The sequence below is a fragment of the Pseudophryne corroboree genome, chromosome 1 (assembly GCF_028390025.1).
Source record: "Pseudophryne corroboree isolate aPseCor3 chromosome 1, aPseCor3.hap2, whole genome shotgun sequence".
NCBI classification, from domain to species: Eukaryota; Metazoa; Chordata; class Amphibia; order Anura; family Myobatrachidae; genus Pseudophryne; species Pseudophryne corroboree.
The window spans coordinates 295,441,961-295,456,294 of NC_086444.1; the positions used below are offsets into that span (position 1 = coordinate 295,441,961).

Genomic DNA, 14,334 nt, shown 5'->3' on the forward strand with positions numbered 1-14,334 from the left:
CAAAAGTCCTCCCCCGATTCCTCTAAGTCCACCGCATGACGCTGGGGCTCCACAGGCGGAGCCAGGTACGGTGGGGGCCCGTCTCAAGAACTTCAGCGACCAGTGGGCTCGTTCACGGGTGGATCCCTGGATTCTACAGGTAGTGTCTCAGGGGTACAAGCTGGAATTCGAGACGTCTCCCCCTCGCCGTTTCCTCAAATCTGTCTTGCCGTCAGCTCCCCCGGACAGGGAGGCAGTGCTGGAGGCGTTTCACAAGCTGTATTCTCAGCAGGTGATAATCAAGGTACCCCTCCTTCAACAAGGACGGGGTTACTGTTCCACAATGTTTGTGGTACCGAAACCGGACGGTTCGGTGAGACCCATTTTAAATTTAAAATCCTTGAACACTTATATAAGAAGGTTCAAGTTCAAGATGGAATCGCTCAGAACGGTGATTGCAAGCCTGGACGAGGGGGATTACATGTATCACTGGACATCAAGGATGCTTACCTGCATGTCCCCATTTACCCTCCTCACCAGGAGTACCTCAGATTTGTGGTACAGGACTGTCATTACCAATTCCAGACGTTGCCGTTTGGTCTGTCCACGGCACCGAGGGTATTTTCCAAGGTAATGGCCGAAATGATGATACTCCTTCAGATAAAGGGAGTTTTAATTATCCCGTACTTGGACGATCTCCTTATAAAGGCGAGGTCCAGGGAACAGTTGTTGATCGGAGTAGCACTAGCTCGGGAAGTGCTACAACAGCACGGCTGGATCCTGAATATTCCAAAGTCGCAGCTGGTTTCTACAACGCGTCTACTGTTCCTGGGGATGGTTCTGGATACAGAACAGAAAAAAGTGTTTCTCCCGGAGGAGAAGGCCAAGGAGTTGTCATCTCTAGTAAGAGACCTCCTAAAACCAAAACAGGTGTCGCTGCACCACTGCACGCGAGTCCTCGGAAAGATGGTGGCTTCTTACGAAGCAATTCCATTCGTAAGGTTCCATGCAAGGATCTTTCAGTGGGATCTGTTGGACAAGTGGTCCGGATCGCATCTTCAGATGCATCGGCTGATAACCCTGTCTCCAAGGACCAGGGTGTCGCTGTTGTGGTGGCTGCAGAGTGCTCATCTTCTAGAGGGCCGCAGATTCGGCATACAGGACTGGGTCCTGGTGACCACGGATGCCAGCCTGCGAGGTTGGGGGGCAGTCACACAGGGAAGAAACTTCCAAGGACTATGGACAAGTCAGGAGACTTCCCTACACATAAATATTCTGGAACTAAGGGCCATTTACAATGCCCTAAGTCAGGCAATACCACTGCTTCAACACCAGCCGGTGCTGATCCAGTCAGACAACATCACGGCGGTCGCCCATGTAAACCGTCAGGGCGGCACAAGAAGCAGGATGGCGATGGCAGAAGCCACAAGGATTCTCCGATGGGCGAAAAATCATGTGTTAGCACTGTCAGCAGTGTTCATTCCGGGAGTGGACAACTGGGAAGCAGACTTCCTCAGCAGGCACGACCTCCACCCGGGAGAGTGGGGACTTCATCCAGAAGTATTCCAAATGATTGTACACCGTTGGGAAAGGCCACAGGTGGACATGATGGCGTCCCGCCTCAACAAAAAGCTAAAAAGATATTGCGCCAGGTCAAGGGACCCTCAGGCGATAGCGGTGGACGCTTTAGTGACACCGTGGGTGTACCAGTCGGTTTATGTGTTCCCTCCTCTGCCTCTCATACCCAAGGTACTGAGAATAATAAGAAGGAGAGGAGTAAGAACTATACTTGTGGTTCCGGATTGGCCAAGAAGAGCTTGGTACCCAGAACTTCAAGAAATGATCTCAGAGGACCCATGGCCTCTGCCGCTCAGACAGGACCTGCTGCAGCAGGGACCCTGTCTGTTCCAAGACTTACCGCGACTGCGTTTGACGACATGGCGGTTGAACGCCGGATCCTGAAGGAAAAGGGCATTCCGGAAGAAGTCATCCCTACGCTGATTAAAGCTAGGAAGGAGGTGACCGCAAACCATTATCACCGCATATGGCGAAAATATGAAGGGCCCCAACGGAGGAATTTCAGCTGGGTCGATTTCTGCACTTCCTACAGTCAGGGGTGACTATGGGCCTCAAATTAGGTTCCATTAAGGTCCAGATTTCGGCTCTGTCGATTTTCTTCCAAAAAGAACTGGCTTTACTGCCTGAAGTTCAGACGTTTGTTAAAGGAGTGCTGCATATTCAGCCCCCTTTTGTGCCTCCAGTGGCACCGTGGGATCTCAACGTGGTGTTGGATTTCCTTAAGTCACATTGGTTTGAGCCACTGAACTAAAATATCTCACGTGGAAAGTGGTCATGCTATTGGCCTTGGCTTCGGCCAGGCGTGTGTCAGAATTGGCGGCTTTGTCATGTAAAAGCCCTAATCTGATTTTCCATATGGATAGGGCGGAGTTGAGGACTCGTCCCCAATTTCTTCCTAAGGTGGTATCAGCTTTTCATTTGAACCAACCTATTGTGGTGCCAGCGGCTACTAAGGACTTGGAGGATTCCAAGTTGCTGGACGTAGTCAGGGCCCTGAAAATCTATGTTTCCAGGACGGCTGGAGTCCGGAAAACTGACTCGCTATTTATCCTGTATGCGCCCAACAAGCTGGGTGCTCCTGCTTCAAAGCAGTCTATTGCTCGCTGGATCTGTAGTACGATTCAACTTGCACATTCTGCGGCTGGACTACCGCATCCTAAATCTGTAAAAGCCCATTCCACGAGGAAAGTGGGCTCTTCTTGGGCGGCTGCCCGAGGGGTCTCGGCTTTACAACTTTGCCGAGCTGCGACTTGGTCGGGATCAAACACATTTGCAAAATTCTACAAGTTTGATACCCTGGCTGAGGAGGACCTTGAGTTTGCTCATTCGGTGCTGCAGAGTCATCCGCACTCTCCCGCCCGTTTGGGAGCTTTGGTATAATCCCCATGGTCCTAACTGAGTTCCCAGCATCCACTAGGACGTCAGAGAAAATAAGAATTTACTCACCGGTAATTCTATTTCTCGTAGTCCGTAGTGGATGCTGGGCGCCTATCCCAAGTGCGGATTGTCTGCAATACTTGTATATAGTTATTGCCTAACTAAAGGGTTATTGTTTGGAGCCATCTGTTGAGAGGCTCAGTTGTTCATACTGTTCACTGGGTATAGTATCACAAGTTGTATGGTGTGGCTGGTATGAGTCTTACCCGGGATTCCGAATCCTTTCCTTATTGTGTCAGCTCTTCCGGGCACAGTTTCCTAACTGAGGTCTGGAGGAGGGGCATAGAGGGAGGAGCCAGTGCACACCAGGTAGTCCTAAATCTTTCTTAGTTGTGCCCAGTCTCCTGCGGAGCCGCTATTCCCCATGGTCCTTACGGAGTTCCCAGCATCCACTACGGACTACGAGAAATAGAATTACCGGTGAGTAAATTCTTATTTTTCATGACGTGACATATGTACACTTTAGGTGTTGAAGGTTCCATCTTATTATCCTGTCTTCTGCAGGATTTGTTTAATCACCTTAACTGACAACATTAGATTTATAGCAAGGAACTTTGGGGGGCATGTACTAAACAGTGATAAAAAATGATCCAGTGGAGAAGTTGCCCATGGCAACCAATTGGCATCGATTTTAACATTTATAATTTGCATACTATAAAAGTATACAGAGCAGCTGATTGGTTGCCATGGGCAACTTCTCCACTGGCTCACTTCTCCACTTTTATCACTGCTTAGTACATGTCCCCCTTAGTGGCAAATGGGGCTGTCAGGGGGAAGCCTTCCCTAATCAACATCGAGCAGGTGAAACCACTTCGAGTAGGTTAGTGGGAGGAAAGCCATGTCTGAGATCATACACTCCTCACAAAACACTGCTAGTAGGAGCAATGGCATGAGATATTTTTTTTTTATCCCAAAAATGAGCAAAAAGCTCCTTTAAAACAAGGTGACCTGACATTTTATTGGTCTTTGTATCAAATACCTTTTTCCTGTCAACAATGACTAAATTTCATTGCAAACTAATGTTCGAATGATTGCTCTCCGTTGTTGGTTTTAGGTTGAACTGTACTACATGATTTTAGAGCGTTTGGGAAAACATGAAGAAGCCTTGGAGGTTATCAGAGGAAAACTAGGAGGTATGTCTGCCTTTGAATACCTGGTCTAAACATCGTAATTGTTCCTCCGATGCACTTATGATACACACTAGCTGATATATCGGCTGATCAATTGAACTGCCAATATAACATGGGTGCGTTGGCGGGTGTGTACCAGCAATATGTCTGAGAGCAATGTCGTTCAGACATAGCGTGTCAGCCCTGCAGTACATCCGATGGCCGATGTATCTGCAGATTGTGCTGTGTGTACGTACTCTTGCTGCAAAGGCTGCCGGCAATAGTAACTACCCGCCCAGTTGTGATGTGTATGCATTTGTTGATTGCCAGGCTGGTGTATCGGCCGGAGAGCTGATCTGTCTGTCTAGTGTGTACCAAGCATTGGAGATCCATTGATCTGTATGGCGCAGTGGACTGACCGTGTGAGTGAGCAGTTTAGATAGACGCATGGCCGGAGCACGGGCAGGTGAAGGGAAAGTACATCTTGACAAATCCCCTATGAACTGTCACAAACTAAATAGCCCTATAAGAGGTTGCACATCCGAAATATGATTACATCAAACCTATCACAATGATTTGTTTTCCTCTAACGTCCTAGTGGATACTGAGGAGTAGTATATTACCATGGGGGTATAGATCTGGTCCACTGGAGCCTGGCACTTTAAGAAATGAATAATGTTTGCTGGCTCCTCTCCTCTATGCCCCTCCTAGCAGACTCAGTTTAGAAAATGTGCATAAGGAGCTAGGTGCATTCTGTTGCTCTCCAGAGAGTTTTCTTCAGAAATGTATTTTAGTTTTATTTTTAGGCAGCACTGGTTGGCAACCAGTCTGCCTGCGTAGTGGGACTTAAGGGTGGGGGGCTGAACCAACTTCCTAAGAGTTAATGGTTCGTAATCCCAGCTGACAGGACACTGAGCTTCTGAGGTGATGTTCTCACACTCCCAGAGTGTGAGCCCATGCTTGCAGCATGGCGCCACCCCTAAACAGATGCTGAAGTCGACGTGGCGGCCTGCTGAGTGTTACACCAGGGACCCGGTTAGCAGGTCCCCGGTGGCAATGGTGGCATAAAGGGACAGTGTTCACCCGGCTCCGGGCCGCGGTGCCCACTGGATACCCAGACTGGCAACATGGTGAACGGGGGCTGCGAGAACTTGTTTTCACACTTTCTGGAGATGGGCAGTATAGAGAAAAGTAATGGGACGGCGCGCCATTATGGGGGCGGGGCTTCCCAGAGAACGGGACCAGAGGCTAATCGGCGCCATTTCCTGCTGCTGCTGATAACAGGCTGCACACGGGCACAGCTCCTCCAAGACCCACTGAATCACCACTGTAACTGGTACCAGGGGGTTATAATGAGGGGGGAGCTCATAAACAGTGAATCTACCACTGTGTGCGACATTACACATTAAGGACACCCAGCGGGGCGAAGCTCAGTCTGTGGTGTAATGTGCTGGTTCCCATATCTGTGTCACTCCATTTAAGGTAGTCTGGGTTAGTGTGCATACTGTATCTCACTAATACTGCTCTGTGTTTTTCATACTAATCTGTGTAATTTCTACTCCAGCATGTCCGCAAATAAGTCTGTGTGTACTTTATGCAAGGCTAGGTTTACACCTTCCTCATAAGGGTCTCTTATGTGTACCCAGTGCTCAATTCCTTCACAAGTTAGTAATGTACAGGAACCCGAGTGGATGGAATCGTTTAAGACTGATTTCAAATATTAATTCAGAGTTAGCTACGGCTAAGCATGAAAGACAGACCCTGAAACGAACTATAGACACGTTTATGGTTGCTGTTGCAGACCCCTGTTGGGTTCTCAAAAATGCACACTCCTACAATTATTGTAATCTGATTCTGAAATACCAGAGTTTGAGTAAGAAGAGGCTGAGGTGGACGAGGATAATTCCCTGTCCCCGGGTGTTGAGGCCCTCATTTATGCCAATATCCCTGATGAGGAAGAACAGACAGAGGAACTGTTTTTAAATGTGAAACCAAAGTCCTCTGCTACCTTCCCGGTTTCTAAGGAATTAGATTCCCTGGCTAAGGCAGCATGGATAAATCCTGACCAGAAATGTATTACCCCTAAACGGGTATTAAATTAATTCCCTTTCCCTACAGAGTATAGGTAAGTCTGGGAAACCCCACCAACAGTGGATACTTCTTTGTCTAGGCTGTCATATAAGATTGTTTTACCTGTACCAGAGGCTGTTACCCTTAGAGACCCAGCTAATCGCAAAATTGAAACTACTCTTAAATCAATTATACTGCGGCAGGTGTAACCCAACGCCCTGCCATTTAGTATGCAGCTGGATTTCTAGAGCCATGGTAAAATGGTCTAATGATATTCTGAAAGGGTTGCTTACACTATCTCAAGACGAGATAGTTACTTTACTGCAACACATCCAAGATGCTGCAAGCTTTCAGTGAGGCTGTTAAGGAATTAAGTATCATTAACGGCCGTACCACTGCTATGGCGGTATCGGCTTGCAGAGCCCTGTGGCTACATCAAATTCTAAATTCTAAAAAAGGGGTTGAAAACCTTCCTTTTACAGGTGATGCCTTTTTGGTGAAGAACTAAACGTGGATATCTCAGGCAACTGCAGGTAAATCTACATATCTGCAGTCTGTCCCACCTCCTGCCAGGCGTCCCTATCCTGGACCCTCCCTGCAGTCCTTTCGGGTGGCCAGATTCAGAGGCAAAGCCAGAGGTGCCTCCAATGCTACTAGAGGAACTCGTGGTAAGTCCCGTAAGCCAGCAGCTGCTGGACCTGCGGACCAGGCCTCCGGATCCTCTTCCACGAAGCCCTCCGCGTGACTGTTGGCCCCACCAGCTAGGCGACTTTCAGGTAGGTGCTCACCTTCAACACTTCGCCCACATATGGGCAGAGTTCTGTCGGGAACCTTGGGTGAGGGCCCTTATATCCCAAGGATACCGGCGGGAATTCCAGTAACTCCCTCCTCTGAGATTCTTCAGGTCAGTCTTACCAGCTTCACAGGAAGGCAGGGTTTCCTTACAGCAGGCAGTGCAAAAGCTGCTTTCTTCAGGAGTTACTGCTCCAGTGCCTCCTCAGCTGCACACAAAGGGGTTTTCCTCGAGTTTTTGTGGTTCCGAAGCCGGACGGCTCAGTAAGACCGATCTTGAACCTCAAATCCCTGAACCCGTATCTTTGGGTGTTCAAATTCAAGATGGAATCTCTAAGAGCAGTGATAGCGAATCTGGAGTAGGGGGAGTTTCTGATGTCCCTGGATATAGAGGACGCATACCTACATATTCCAATTTGGCCCCCTCATCAAGCGTTCTTCAGATTCGCGATTCTGGACCAGCATTACCAGTTTCAGGCCTTACCCTACGGTCTCTCCACAGCCCCAAGGGTGTTCACAAAGGTCATGGCGGAAATGATGCTACAACTGCGCATGAGGGGTGCCCAAATAATTCCGTACCTGGACGATCTCCTCATAAAGGCAGTGTCCAAGGAACAGCTATTGCACAGTATCGACTTGACTACCCGTGTGCTTACGGATCACGGATGGATACTCAATTTCCAGAAATCTCACTTGGAACCGTCTGAGAATTCAGTTCCTGGGTATGATCCTGGATACGGTGTCTCAGAAGGTTTACCTTCCTATGGACAAGGCCTCGACTTTTCAGTCTATGGCCTGGTCGGTGCTGAATCCTCGCATGGTCTCAATTCACCTTTGCATCCGCTTGCTGGGCAAGATGTTGGCCTCCTAGGAGGCAGTACAGTATGGCAGGTTCCATGCGCGACCGTTACAACTGGATTTGTTAGACAAATGGTCGGGATCTCACCTGCACATGCATCAGCATATAACCCTATCCCCGAAAGCACGGATATCCCTGCTATGGTGGCTACAAGTTCCCCATCTGGTGGAGGGTCGGAGTTTCAACACCCAGTCATGGATGCTGTTGACAGCAGATGCCAGCCTCCAGGCTTGGTGGGCTCTGACTCAAGGAGCACAGTTCCAGGGGACGTTGTCCATTCATGAATCTGCTCTTCCAATCAACATCCTGGTACTCAGGACAATTTACAGTGCTCTAATGCAGGCCTCCTCCCTTCTTTGGAATCAAACCATCCAGGTACAGTCGGACAATGCCACGGCAACCAGAAGCAAGGCCGCAATGCAAGAGGTGTCAAGAATACTCCTCTGGGCTGAAGCCAGCGCAAAGGCCATCTCCGCAGTGTACATTCCAGGAGTGGACAACTGGGAAGCGGACTTCCTAAGCAGGCACAACCTCCATCCGGGGGAATGGGGCCTCCACCCTCAGGTGTTCCAACAACTTTTTCACCGGTGGAGTTGTCCACAGATAGACCTGATGGCTTCTCATCTCAACAAGAAGCTCCGTCGTTACTGTTCCATAACGAGGGACCCGCAGGCGGTGGCAGTGGACGCTCTGATGTCGCCATGGACTTACCAGTTTGTTTACCTGTTTCCTCCAATTACTCTGATCCCAAGAGTTCTCAAACGTCTCAAAAGGGAAAGAGTTCAGGCAATTCTCATTGTTCTGGATTGGCCTCGACGGGCCTGGTATGTGGACCTCCTGACACTGACGTTGGCGGATCCCTGACCTCTGCTACTTCTCAAGGACCACCTTCAACGAGGACCGTTCGTCTGTCCAGACTTAAGGGCCCCATACACTTATGCAACCTGTCCCACCGTCATGTCGCAGGCGGTCACCCCGGCAGGATCGCCCAAGATACATCGTATGCTGTCCTTTTGCATACAATGTATCTTGTGCGATCTCAGCCATGCCAGCGGGGTTGGAGATTATCGCTAGTGCAGCACGGTCAATCTGGAGGATCCGATCCGATGCTCACGGGAACGCTGATCAGAAACACCTCCAAAATGCCAGATTTCATCCGATGTATCAGGCCGAATGCCCGAAATCGGATTAAATCTGGCATTATCGTTCTAGTGTATGGGGCCCTTTACAGCGGCTATGTTTGACGGCTTGGAAGTTGAGATGAAGATTTTATCCAGGAAGGGTCTGTCCTCCAAGGTGGTTTCCACTATGGTTCAGGCCCGTATGGCGGTTACCTCCAAACTTTACCACCGTATTTGGAAGAAATATATGTTTCTTGGTGTGAAGGTCGAAAATGTTCTGCTGTGGAGTTTCGTCTGTGCCATTTTCTTCTGTTCCTGCAAGCAGGAGTGGTTAAGGGCCTACGGTTAGGCTCCATCAAAGGTTCAGATTTCGGCTCTCTATCTTCTTCCAGAAACAACTAGCGGTTCTTCCTGAAGTACAGACCTTTCTTAAGGTGGTGTTGCACATTCAACCATTCTTTGTTCCTCCCACTACTCCGTGGGACCTCAATGTGGTATTGACCTTTCTCCAATCAGATTGATTTGAACCCTTACATAGGGTTGACTTAAAATACCTAACGTGGAAGACTGTTATGTTACTGGCCTTGGTTTCGGCTTGGCGAGTGTCCGAATTGGGGGCCTTGTCCTATAAGAGCCCCTACTTAGTGTTTCATGAGCATAGGGCGGAGCTCAGAACTCGCCCACAGTTTTTGCCGAAAGTGGTATCGGCCTTTCATGTAAAGCAACCAATTGTGGTTCCAGTTTTATCCGACACTTCCGTTGCTCCAAAGTCCCTCGATGTTATGAGGGCTTTAAGGATTTACATCAAAAGGATTGATCGTCACAGGAAGTATCACTCGCTTTTCGTCCTTTATGATGCTATGATAGTTGGTCGTCCTGCCTCCAAGCAGTCCATTGCTCATTGGCTCAAATTGACTGTCCAACAACCCTATACTTCGGCTGCTCTGCCGCTGCCGAGTTCGGTTCAGGCACACTCCACAAGGTCCGTGTGTACTTCCTGGGTGGTTCCGCCTTACAGTTGTGCCGTGCACCAACTTGGTCTGGTGTGAACACGTTTGTTAAGTTCTACAGGTTCGACACCTTGGCGAAGGATGACCTTCAATTTGGTCAGGCGGTTTTGCAGGGATCTCGGCATTCTCCCACCCGTTCTTGGAGCTTTGGAATGTCCCCATGGTAATATACTATTCCGCAGTATCCACTAGGACGTTAGAGAAAATAGGAATTTAATACCTACCGGTAATTCCTTTTCTCGTAGTGGATAATGGGCGCCCGCCTCTGTGCTTTGTTTTCTTGCTTACCTGGTTGTAAGTGTTCTTGGTTGGGTTTGCTATTGCTTTCCCTGTTCCATGTTTGGTTAGCGTTGCTATCCTTCTATAGTTAGTGTTGCTTTTTCCTCTGTTATGGTTAGCTTGGTTATCTTTGTTTTTGTGTGTTGGTTCGTTACCTCACCGCTTTATGTGTTATATACTTATCTCAAAGTATGTCCGTCTCCTCGGGCACTGTTCCTAGACTGAGTCTGCTAGGAGGAATATCGAGGGGAGGAGCCAGCACACACTATTCATTTCTTAAAGTGCCAGGCTCCAGTGGACCCGGTCTATACCCCCATGGTAATATACTATTCCCCAGTAATCACTGTGGACTACGAGAAAAGGAATTACCGGTAGGTATTAAATTCCTATTATTTTTTTTCCAAACAAGGGCAATTGGCAGGCACAAGTAGTTTCGTCATATTTTGCATCAATTGCAGCTAATTTAAAAAAAAAAAAAAAAAAAATGAAAACAGTCTTGATGTCGTTAACGTGCCTTTCATTAGGCATTTATTTAAACAAATGAAAAGACGGTGGTGTGGTGCTGAGCTGCTTGGGTTCTTCATAGATTGTTGTGCATGAATGAATACTCTGCTTTGGGCATTCATTCTCACAAATACGGCAGTGCACCCAATGGTGCACTTTTTTCTCCTGCTGCCCTCTCACCCCCACTACCGTACAAGTACATGTCCAGTAGAGCATTATCTGCCATCCAACTTTTATATAATGAGTACGAAGAAAGACATTCTACTATATAACATGTTGGCATTAGATAGATCCTTTGTCCTGACCTCCATGAAGTATAGTGCATAACCACAAAGCTGATTGTTTATACAGGTGCTTAAAGACAAGCTGAACAGGCTGTTATATAATGTTTTTTTCTGAATTATGAAAAGCTTTTAGGTTGGTAGTTCAGAATTATAACTTTAAATATTAACATAAACACTTTGTTTCTGTATAGGTATGGGTCTGTCAGCATTAGTCTAAGGTTAAGGCCACACATTGCGCTTTAGCAGGTCCCGTTCAGCAATCCCGCTTGGCAGGAAGGTGCCTGCACTTGTGCTCCCATGAGGCCATCCACACATACCAGACCCAACCGCAGCATGCCAGGATTACCGGATTTCAAGTAGAACACATACTTTTGAATGTATGTGTTCACACAGTGCTGCCGTGCTGCACTGTGTTCTACTTGACATCCGGTCGTGGCACTGGCTGGATGCCGTTCTGCGGCATCCGGCGGAAACGCATGGTGTGAATACAAATGTGCTCCTTCCTGCCAAGCGGGTCCCGCTAAAACGCAATGTGTGGCCCTAGCCTTAATCATCCAAATTGACTAAAAAAAGACTCACAAGTTATAATTAGACAGTGAGTTGTCTGTCTGTATCTATTGGATGGAAAGAGAAGATGGTGATATACACATTGTTGATTTTCTCCGGGTTTTTTATTTATTTCTCTGACGTCCTAAGTGGATGCTGGGACTCCGTAAGGACCATGGGGAATAGCGGCTCCGCAGGAGACTGGGCACAACTATAAAGAAAGCTTTAGGTCTAACTGGTGTGCACTGGCTCCTCCCACTATGACCCTCCTCCAGTTAGAATCTTGTGCCCGGCTGAGCTGGATGCACACTAGGGGCTCTCCTGAGCTCCTAGAAAGAAAGTATATTTAGGTTTTTTATTTTACAGTGAGATCTGCTGGCAACAGACTCACTGCAGCGAGGGACTAAGGGAAGAAGAAGCTCCCTGGCTCTCCCCTGCAGTCTGAACACTACAGAAGGGTAAAAAAGAGAGGGAGGGGGCACTAAATTTAGGCGCAGGAGATATAGATATATATATATATATATATATATATATATATATATATATTGATATATATATATATATATTGATATATAAAAAGCAGCTATAAGGGAATACACTCATTTATAGTGGGATCCCTGTGTTATATAGCGCTCTGGTGTGTGCTGGCATACTCTCTCTCTGTCTCCCCAAAGGGCTTTGTGGGGTCCTGTCCTCGTCAGAGCATTCCCTGTGTGTTTGCGGTGTGTCGGTACGGCTGTGTCGACATGTTTGATGAGGAGGCTTATGTGGAGGCGGAGCAGATGCCTGTACATGTGATGTCACCCCCTGCGGGGTCGACACCTGAGTGGATGGTGCTGTGGAAGGAATTACGTGACAGTGTCAACTCCTTGCATAAAAGGTTTGACGACATACCTAATGTGGGACAGCCGGCTTCTCAGCCTGTGCCTGCCCAGGCGTCTCAAAAGCCATCAGGGGCTCTAAAACGCCCGCTACCTCAGATGGCAGACACAGATGTCGACACGGATACTGACTCCAGTGTCGACGACGATGAGACTAATGTAACATCCAGTAGGGCCACACGTTACATGATTGAGGCAATGAAAAATGTGTTGCACATTTCTGATGTTACCCCCGGTACCACAAAAAAGGGTATTATGTTTGGAGAGAAAAAACTACCAGTAGCTTTGCCTCCATCTGAGGAGTTAAATGAAGTGTGTGAAAAAGCGTGGGCTTCCCCTGATAAAAAGCTGGTAATTTCTAAGAGGTTACTAATGGCGTACCCTTTCCCGCCAGAGGATAGGTCACGCTGGGAAACATCCCCTAGGGTGGATAAAGCGCTCACACGCTTGTCAAAGAAGGTGGCACTACCGTCTCCGGATACAGCCGCCCTGAAGGAATCTGCTGATAGAAAGCAGGAGGCTATCCTGAAATCTATATATACACACACATGTGTTATACTGAGACCGGCTATTGCTTCAGCCTGGATGTGCAGTGCTGCTGCTGCATGGTCAGATTCCCTGTCAGAAAATATAGATACCCTAGACAGGGACACTATATTGCTAACCGTAGAGCATATAAAAGACGCACTTTTATACATGAGGGATGCACAGAGGGATATTTGCCGGCTGGCATTCAAAATTAGTGCAATGTCCATTTCTGCCAGGAGAGGGTTATGGACTCGGCAGTGGACAGGAGATGCAGATTCCAAAAGACACATGGAAGTTCTGCCTTATAAGGGTGAGGAGTTGTTCGGGGATGGTCTCTCGGACCTCGTTTCCACAGCAACAGCTGGGAAGTCTACATTTTTACCCCATGTTCCCTCACAACCAAAGAAAGCACCGTATTATCAGGTACAGTCCTTTCGGCCCAATAGGGGCAAGCGGGTTAAAGGCGCGTCCTTTCTGCCCAGAGGCAGAGGTAGGGGAAAGAAGCTGCAGCATACAGCCAGTTCCCAGGAGCAAAAGTCCTCCCCCGCTACCTCTAAGTCCACAGCATGACGCTGGGGCTCCACAGGCGGAGCCAGGTACGGTGGGGGCCCGTCTCAAATATTTCAGCAATCAGTGGGCTCGCTCACGGGTGGATCCCTGGATTTTTCAGATAGTATCTCAGGAGTACAAGCTGGAATTCGAGACGTCTCCTCCCCGCCGTTTCCTCAAATCTGCCTTGCCAACCACTCCCTCAGGCAGGGAGGCAGTGTTACAGGCAATTCACAAGCTGTATTCACAACAGGTGATAGTAAAGGTACCCCTACTTCAACAAGGACGGGGTTACTATTCCACAGTGTTTGTGGTACCGAAACCGGACGGTTCGGTGAGACCCATTTTAAATTTGAAATCCTTGAACACATACATAAAAAGATTCAAGTTCAAGATGGAATCGCTCAGGGCGGTTATTGCAAGCCTGGACGAGGGGGATTACATGGTATCACTGGACATCAAGGATGCTTACCTGCATGTCCCCATTTACCATCCTCACCAGGAGTACCTCAGATTTGTGGTACAGGATTGTCATTACCAATTCCAGACGTTGCCTTTCGGTCTATCCACGGCTCCGAGGGTCTTTACCAAGGTAATGGCCGAAATGATGATACTCCTTCGAAAGAAGGGAGTTTTAATTATCCCGTACTTGGACGATCTCCTGATAAAGGCGAGGTCCAGAGAGCAGTTGTTGGTCGGGGTAGCACTATCTCGGGAAGTGCTACAACAGCACGGCTGGATTCTAAACATTCTAAAGTCACAGCTGGTCCCTACGACACGTCTACTGTTCCTGGGGATGGTTCTGGAC

At 48.2% G+C, this 14,334-nt stretch overlaps 1 protein-coding gene across 2 annotated transcripts in view; it reads left to right on the plus strand.

Annotated features, from left to right (window-relative positions):
* Nucleotides 1–14,334, plus strand: part of NAA25 (N-alpha-acetyltransferase 25, NatB auxiliary subunit) — a 335,868-nt gene that overhangs the window by 110,685 nt on the left and 210,849 nt on the right. For both annotated transcript variants that reach the window (XM_063964363.1, XM_063964364.1), the window contains exon 7: nt 4,049–4,127. In XM_063964363.1, coding sequence (XP_063820433.1) covers nt 4,049–4,127 — 79 coding nt within the window. The remainder of the gene's footprint in view (nt 1–4,048; nt 4,128–14,334) is intronic.